This window comes from Corvus kubaryi, unplaced genomic scaffold (assembly GCF_017639235.1).
Source record: "Corvus kubaryi isolate FWS band 111438036 unplaced genomic scaffold, C.kubaryi_AGA036_p1.0 36926, whole genome shotgun sequence".
Taxonomy (NCBI): domain Eukaryota; kingdom Metazoa; phylum Chordata; class Aves; order Passeriformes; family Corvidae; genus Corvus; species Corvus kubaryi.
In genome coordinates, this window is record NW_024580983.1 from 42,927 (window position 1) to 50,703 (window position 7,777).

The window sequence follows — 7,777 nt, forward strand, 5'->3', positions numbered from 1 at the left end:
ATGGTGCTGATGGGATGGAGCTGATGGGATGGAGCTGATGGGATGGTGCCGATGGGATGGAGCTGATGGGATGGAGCTGATGGGATGGTACCACTGAAATGGTGCTGATGGGATGGAGCTGATGGGATGGTGCCAATGGGATGGAGCTGATGGGATGGTGCCGATGGGCTGGTACCACTGGAATGGTGCCGATGGGCTGGCACCACTGGAATGGTGCCGATGGGCTGGCACTGGGCTGGACACCATCCCCTCTCTGGGTCCCGGAGCTCTCTGGGTGCAGCCTCGAGTCTCTCCCACCCTCCCGGGCAGACCCCCCGCGAGTGCCAGTGCTCAGCACCTTCCTGGAGCCTCCGTTGGGACAGCGCGGCATCCTGGAGTGCTCCGTAGACAGCTCCCCGCCGGCACAGCTGGCCCTCTTCAAGGACGGGGCCCTGGTGGCCTCCACGGTGCTGTCACCACCTGTGCCACGGCTCAGTGTCACCTCGGCCACCAATGTGCTCCGTGTCCGTGTCCAGCCTGTGCTGCTGCAGGACGAGGGTGAATACCAGTGTGTGGCCACCAACGCCCACGGCAACGCCAGCGCTGCTGGGAACTTCTCCGGAGGCGGTGAGTCCCTGGGAATGGGAATAGGGTGGGGATGGGAATGGGATGGGAAGGGGGTGGACAGTTTCAGGCAGTGGGGAGAATGATGGGGTTGGGGTTATGGTGAGGAGGTGAAGGAATGGGGGAGGATGGGAATGGGGGAGGGAGGGAGGGTGGAGAGCGGCTGGAATGGAATGGACAGGATGAAAACGGAAAAAAAATGGGGGAAATCCGGGTTGATGGGGATGGAGGTGTTCCCAGAGAGCTGCAGGTGTTCCCAGAGAGCTGCAGGTGTGGCAAAGGGACACGGCTCCTCTTGGATGTGATGTCCACCCATGACACCGCCCTGGCTGCCATCACCCCAGGAATCATGGAACGGTTTGGGTTGGGAGAGACCCTAAATCCCATCAATCCCACGCCCTGCCATGAGCAGGGATACATTCCATCATCCCAGGCTGCTCCAAACCCCATCCAACCTGGCCTTGGACACTTCCAGGGATGGGGCATCCCAAATAAATCCACGGGAACACCACAGGAATGGTGTCACCTGTGCGTTGTGGTGGCCATCCCCACTTTTTACTCTCCTGCAACTCCCTGACTTTCTCCACCCCACAAAGTGCAGGATCACCACGTTTTCCTTCCTTCCTGTGCAGCCGCCCGTGTCTGGATTTGGCCATCCCCGGACGTGCAGGACGGGGACGCGGCCACCCTCACCTGCGCTGTGGCGGGCGGGGCCCAGGATGTGCTGAGCTACACCTGGTACCGGAACCAGGTGTGGCTGGGCACCGGCTCTTCCCAAAATCTCACCTTCCATGGGGTCACCACCTCCGACGCCGGCTCCTACCACTGCTCCATACACACCCCAGCCCGGAACTACAGTGCCACCCCTGCCACCCTCAACGTGCTCTGTGAGTCCCCAGGGGCAGCTTCGTGTCATTTGTGTCGTGGTGTCACCTCTCAGTCAGTCCCCTTGGCTGGAGAGATGGGGGCAGCAAGGCCTGGCTTAATTTGGGGGGTTCATTAATTAGGGGAGCTCAAGAAGTGTATCCCAGGGGATAATTAAGCCGAGTTTTACACCCCAAACCTACCCCCATGCCACCCCCAGAACCTTCTCCAAGTTTCCTTGTTCTCCACACCAAAGCAGGCAGGAAAATCCTTGGCTTTCAGAAATTAATGCCGGATTTAGGGTTCTTTTTTTTATCCCTGATTGGGAAAATGAAAACCAGATTTTGGTTAAAAAAAAAATGGGGAAAAAATGTAGCTGCGAGTCAGAAGAGGAGATTTCTTTTTTTCCCCTTTTTTATGAGAAAAAGATGGTGTTAATTTAAAAATCTTCGTGGTGAACGTGGGATGGAGGCCCTGGAACCTGGGGAATCCCTTGGATGAAGGGGCTGGAGCCCCAGGAGTGGCTGAGAGAGCTGGGAAAGGGGCTCAGCCTGGAGAAAAGGGGGAATGAAGGGGAGATCTTCTGCATCTCCACAACTCTCTGACGGGAGGGGGGCAGGAACAACAGACAGGACAAGGGGGAACGGCCTCAAGTTATGCCAGGGAAAGTTTGGGTTGGATATTGGGAAAATTCCTCTTGGAAAGGGCAGTGGTGGAGTCCCCATCCTTGGGATGTGGCACTTGGGGGCACGGTCAGCGGTGGCCTGGGCAGTGCTGGTGGAACTGTCGGACTCGATGAGCTCAGAGGGCTTTCCCAACCCAACCAATTCCACGATTATCCTATTATCCATGTTTTCCCGACCCCATTCCCATCCCGCAGACCCCCCCAGGAACCTGCGGCTGCAATCCTTCGTGGAGAGCAGCCAGGGGACGGCCACCATCCTGCTCTGTGTTGTGGACAGCCACCCCCCGGCCCAGCTCACCCTGCTCAGGGGGGGACACCCGGTGGCCTCCAGCCCCCCCAGAGGAGGTGACACCCCCCGGCAGAGCATCCGCGTGTCCTCCTCTCCCAACGCGCTGCGGTTGGAATTCCGGGAAGCCTCCGAGGAGGATGAGGGCGAGTACGAGTGCCAGGCACAGAGCCCCCTCGGTGTGACCCGCGCGTCCCTCACCCTCCGGGTACAAGGTGAGGAGGGGGACAACAGGTTGGGGACACACCCAGCTGTGGCATTGAGGGGTGCAGGACTGGGGGTACCCAATTTTGGGGAGGGGGCAGAGAGGCGTGGAGGTGGTGATTGGGCACGCAGGGTGAGAACCCACCGCTCTGAATTTGGGGCCTGCCCCCAACTCCTCTTCACTCCCCGCAGCCACCAGGGTGCTGGTGCGACCATCGGCCGAGGTGCCGGAGGGGACAGAGGTCACCCTGACCTGCCAGGCCCCTCCCGCGCAGCCAGGGACCCTCTACACGTGGTTCAAGAACGGGCAGTGGGTGACAGAGGGACCCGAGCCCTCGCTGCGGCTCCGCGGCCACCGCTCGGACGCGGGGCTCTACGGCTGCCAGGCGGGCCGGGGGCTCCGCGCCCCCCCTGCCGCCCTCGCCGTGCTCTGTGAGTGAGGGGCGACAGCTCCGGGGGTCGGCGAGGGGACACCCCGACACGCCACCCCCGCGGGGATGGCGCTGCCCGGTCTGTGTCGCCACCCCGCGACACGCGGCGACAGCGCAGCCCCTCCTTGGAGGGGTCACTTGCCCCGCGTGGCTCCCCCGTCGCCCGGCGGGCTGTGGGGGGACACGCGCTGTCCTTGTCGCCGCAGATGCTCCTCAGGAGCCCCGCTTTGTGGCGCTGGTGGAGCCCCGCGGGGGGCGACAGGCGGTGCTGCTCTGCTCGGCCGACGGTGTCCCCCCGCCGGACATCGCCGTGAGCAGGGGACAAGGCCACCCACCCCTGGCCACCACCCGCGGCCCTTCTGACCCCCGCTTCGAGGTCCGGGCCACCCCCAGCACGCTGCGGGTGGAGATGTTGGGGCTGGATCTTGGGGACGCGGGGCTCTACTGGTGCTCGGCCACCAACAGCCGCGGCACGGCGGCCGCGTCCCTGCGGCTGGACGTGAGAGGTGAGGCGTCCCCGAGTGCCCAGCTGGGGTTATCCCAATGGGAACGGCGCTCTGGGAGCATTCCTTGAGTCCCCAATGTCCTTTCTCAGGGGTCACGGTGACGGTGGAGCCCTCGCAGGAAGTCGCCGAGGGCACCAAGGCCACCGTGAGCTGTTTGGCCACCGCGTGGGGGGACAAAGGTGTCAACTACACGTGGTACCGGGATGGGCGGTGGCTTCGGGAGGGACCATCCGGCTCCTTCATCCTTGGCCACGTGTCCAGTGCCGATGCCGGCTCCTACCAGTGCCAGGCCAGCGGGACGTGGGGCACGGCCACCTCCGTCCCCGTCAGCCTCAGTGTCCTCTGTGAGTGTCCTCCGGTGTCACCAAGCAGGACAAAGCCCAGGACACGCTGGGTGTCCCCAGCCCGTGCCACTTGTGTCACCTCCGCGTTTCCTCCTCCTGCCCTGCTCCTCTCCCTTTGGGGATTTCGAGTCTTTTTTAGTTGGATTTGGAACCAAAATGCTCCAAAACTGAGGAATTCTCTGGTTGGGTGTGGAACAAGGGGCTGGGGAGTGTGGGAAGCCACCAGCACGGGGATGCATGGGTTGGGGATGATCCAGGATGGAGAAGGGATGAGTTAGGAAGCTCTTGGTGACCCAGGGAAGGGGATTTGGGGTTTTTTTTTAGGATTGACCCTTCAGAAGTTGGATTTGGATCCAAAAAGCTCCAAGTTGGGGGATTTTCCAGCTGGGAGTGGGACCAAAGAACTGGAGAAGGTGTGAAGCCTCCAGCCCTGGATAATATGGGATGGAGGAGGGATGCGTTAGGAAGCTTTGGGGAAGGGGACTTTGGGATTTTTTCTGGGATTGGACCCTCAAAAGTTGGATTTGGATCCAAAAAGCTCCAAGTTGAAGGATTTTCCAGCTGGGTTTGGGAGCAAAGGGCTGGAGAGGATGCGATGATGGTCCAGGATGGAGAAGGGATGAGTTAGGAATCCCCTTGGCGACTGGGGAAAGGGGATTTGGGGTTTTTATAGGATTGGCCCCTCTAACGTCAGATTTGGAGCCAAGAAGCTCCAAGTCGGGGGGATTCTCCAGCTTTGGGGTGCTAAAACAAGGACTGGAGAGGGTTTGCATCCCCCAGCCCTGCGATGAGCAGGATGGGACAGATCCAGGGATGCTTTAAACCACTTTTGGTGGCCACCTAGGCCAGCTGGGGGCCGTCCCACTCTCCCTGTCCCACTGCCACCCTCCCTGTCCCTTCACAGACCCTCCCCGGGCCGTCTCCGTGAGCACCTTCCTGGAGAACCGCAGCGGGCGCGGGGCCATCGTGTCGTGCACGGCCGACAGTCACCCACCCTCCTCGCTGGCCCTGTACCACCAGGGCCACCTCCTGGCCACCAGCCTGTCCCCCGCTGCCACCCCGGGGGTCCGGGCCATCCCCTCGCACAACGCCCTGCGCGTGGAGCTGGTGGGGACAGGGGCTGGGGGACGCTACGTCTGCGTGGCCACCAACGCCCTGGGCAACACCACGGCCAGCGCCGACTTCGATGTCCACAGTGAGTGGGGCCGGACCCTCTGCAGGTCCATGGGAATCCCCCCACCCAAAAAAAAAACCATCCCTGGAAGTGGGAAATGGAATGGGATGGCGCTGGAGGGTCCAAATTGAGGGAGGAGGTGGCTTGGGGCCTGTCCCCGGGGGACACCCACCTTGCCAGGGTGCCAAAGGGTGTCATCCACTTTGACTGTCACCCCAGTGTCCCCTTCACCCCTTTTGGGGGACACCCCGAGGTCACTGACCCCGCTCTGTCCACAGCTCTCAGCCACCTACGGACCTTCACCATCCTGGCCTGGCTGCTCATGGCCATCATGGCCGTGGGCATCGTGGCCCTGCTGGCCGTGAAGGTGTGGCCCAGGTGATGTCCTGGAGGGGTGGGGTGGGGGGACAGGGATCACAAGATGACACAGGGACCCCGGGGTCAAGGGACAGGGACTCTGGGGTGAGGGGACAGGGACCTTTGTGTGGGGACAGGGATTCTGAGGTGGGGAGATGGGGATCTGGGGTGGCACAGGGACCCCGCGGTCAGGGGAGAGAGACCCCGGCATCAGGACAAGGACCTTGGTGTCGGGACAGGGACGCCGGGGTGGGAGAGGGACCCCCGGGGTCAGGGGACAAGGGACTCTGGCATCAGGACAGGGACCCCAGAGTCGTAGGACAGGGATGTCAGGGTGGTGGGACAGTGACCCTGGCATTGTCACAAGGACCCCGGGGTGGTGGCACCTGGCCCCAGGGCTGAACCAGCCCCTGGCAGCTCTCCGTGCTCCCTTCCAGGATCAGGAAGTTGCGGAGCTGGTCCGGTGCCGAGGACACCCTGGAGCTGAGGAGCAAACAGGAGCTGCCACAGGTGGGGACCTCGGTGGGGACAGCGCTGGGGACATCAGTGGGGCCAGCTCTGGCGTCCCCTGAGCTGCCAGGGGGTCCCTTCCGGGAATCTGTGGTGTGGGAATGGGATGTGGATCCAGGATCCAGCCCAGCCCGACTGCCCCGTGGTGCCACCACAGCCGTGGCTGGAGGTGATGAAGGGACAGGAGGGGCAGAGCCTCCTGGGGACCCCAAATCCCTGTCCCAGCCTCATTCCAGGGGGTTTCCATGGCACAGATGGATGCTGACCCCTCCAGGGATGCTCCTCAGTCCCCATGGAGTGTCCCAGTCATGGGTAGGGTGTCCCCAGCCATGGACAGGGTGTCCCCAGCCACCCCCAACCTTTTCCAGGTGGATGGAGCATCTTGACCTGGCGGCTCTTGGATCCCAGACCAGCTGTGCCGCTGGAATTTCCCAATCCTGGCTGGATCCAGGGATTCCCCCAGCCCCATTCCAGCCCTTCGTCCCTTCCTGATGGATTCTGGTCACCACCACCACCACCTCACGTGCCAGGCACCGGTGACAGCTCCAAGCTGGGAAATCCCGGGAAAACAGTAAAATCAAACCTCCCGGTGCTGGGAACATCCTGTTTGTCACCACCGTGCCCCTGTCCCTTTTCCCTGCCATCCATCCTGGTGTCCCCTTGGAGAGGGGAACAGAGGGGTCTCCAGGCCACCCGTGTCCCCTCGATGCCCGGGATGAGGGGATCTGGGGCTGGGGCCAGTGGCAGCTGGGCCGTGTCCCCTCTGGCCGTGTCCCTGTTGCCATTAGAGGTCACTCTGCGGCCACCTTGCAACTGGACACTGCCTCGGCTGCAGGGATGGGGCTTTGGAATACGGAGATGGAGCTTCCCGGGAATGGGGGGGCTTTGGGGTTGGGGGCTCCTGTGGGTTTTTAATCCCCTTTCTCCGCCCGTTCCGCTGCCAGAGCAGGATGCTGGGCTGTCCCCATCTTTGTCACTGTTCTTGTCCCCCTCCCTGTCACCGTCCCGTCCCTGTCACCATTCCTGCCCTTGTCCCTGTCCTAATCCCTGTCCCCATCCCCTGCCCTGGTCCTCGTTCCCATCTCCATCTCTTTACCCATCCCCATTCCCAGTCCCAGTCCCATCCCCGTCCCCTGTCCAGCACGGCCGGCAGGGTGGTGGCAGGGTCACCAGCAGGGTGGCAGGGTGGTGACAGCGTGCTGCCAGGCTGGTTGGTGACAGCGTGGTGGTGACAGGGCGGCGTCACCAACCCTCCCCCCATCCCAGCGCCGCCTCCTCGCCGCGATCCCTGCGAGCATCGAGGGGCAGCGGGGTCAAACTTTGTCACCTGCGTCCGGCTGGTGACAAAGGTGACCCGGCCGCTCCCTCCCTCAGGCTGGGAGTCACCTTTCCAAGGACCCCCCGCTCCCGAGCTGCCACCCCCAGCGCCACCACCCCGCGTCCTCCTCGGCCACCTGCGCCCTCCGAGCCCCCGGCGCCGATCCCGCCCCTCCTCCTCCCGCTTTCCCGGCCTGGAGTTCAGGAATTCCAGCCTGGATCCCCCGTGGAGCGGGATCGGGGTGGATGTTGGGGGCTGCCGAGCCCACAGAGGGAGCTGGGAGAGATTCCAGGGGGGGATCCCGGTGCTGGGAGGCTCAGGGAGAGGGGTTTGGGGTTGATCTCACCGGTTATAGGGTCTCCATCCAACCTGGAGCAATGGGGACAGGCTGGGATGGGGCAGAGCCGAGGCTTTGCTCCGGCGATCCTAAACCTCTCCAGAGGGGCTGGGAAAGGTGGGGAGCAGCCGGGAGCGGGGATTGGGGTGCCTGGGTGC

The 7,777-nt window shown here is 62.9% G+C and overlaps 1 protein-coding gene across 2 annotated transcripts in view; it reads left to right on the forward strand.

Annotated features, from left to right (window-relative positions):
* The window catches only part of LOC121660780 (sialoadhesin-like), a 22,182-nt gene extending 15,605 nt beyond the window's left edge, over positions 1–6,577 (forward strand). For both annotated transcript variants that reach the window (XM_042020238.1, XM_042020239.1), the window contains exons 13-22: positions 310–606; positions 1,236–1,490; positions 2,348–2,653; positions 2,835–3,074; positions 3,280–3,579; positions 3,669–3,923; positions 4,828–5,118; positions 5,376–5,475; positions 5,892–5,964; positions 6,333–6,577. In XM_042020238.1, coding sequence (XP_041876172.1) covers positions 310–606; positions 1,236–1,490; positions 2,348–2,653; positions 2,835–3,074; positions 3,280–3,579; positions 3,669–3,923; positions 4,828–5,118; positions 5,376–5,475; positions 5,892–5,964; positions 6,333–6,350 — 2,135 coding nt within the window. In that variant the 3' untranslated portion in view covers positions 6,351–6,577. The remainder of the gene's footprint in view (positions 1–309; positions 607–1,235; positions 1,491–2,347; positions 2,654–2,834; positions 3,075–3,279; positions 3,580–3,668; positions 3,924–4,827; positions 5,119–5,375; positions 5,476–5,891; positions 5,965–6,332) is intronic.
* The last annotated feature ends 1,200 nt before the right edge of the window (positions 6,578–7,777 follow it).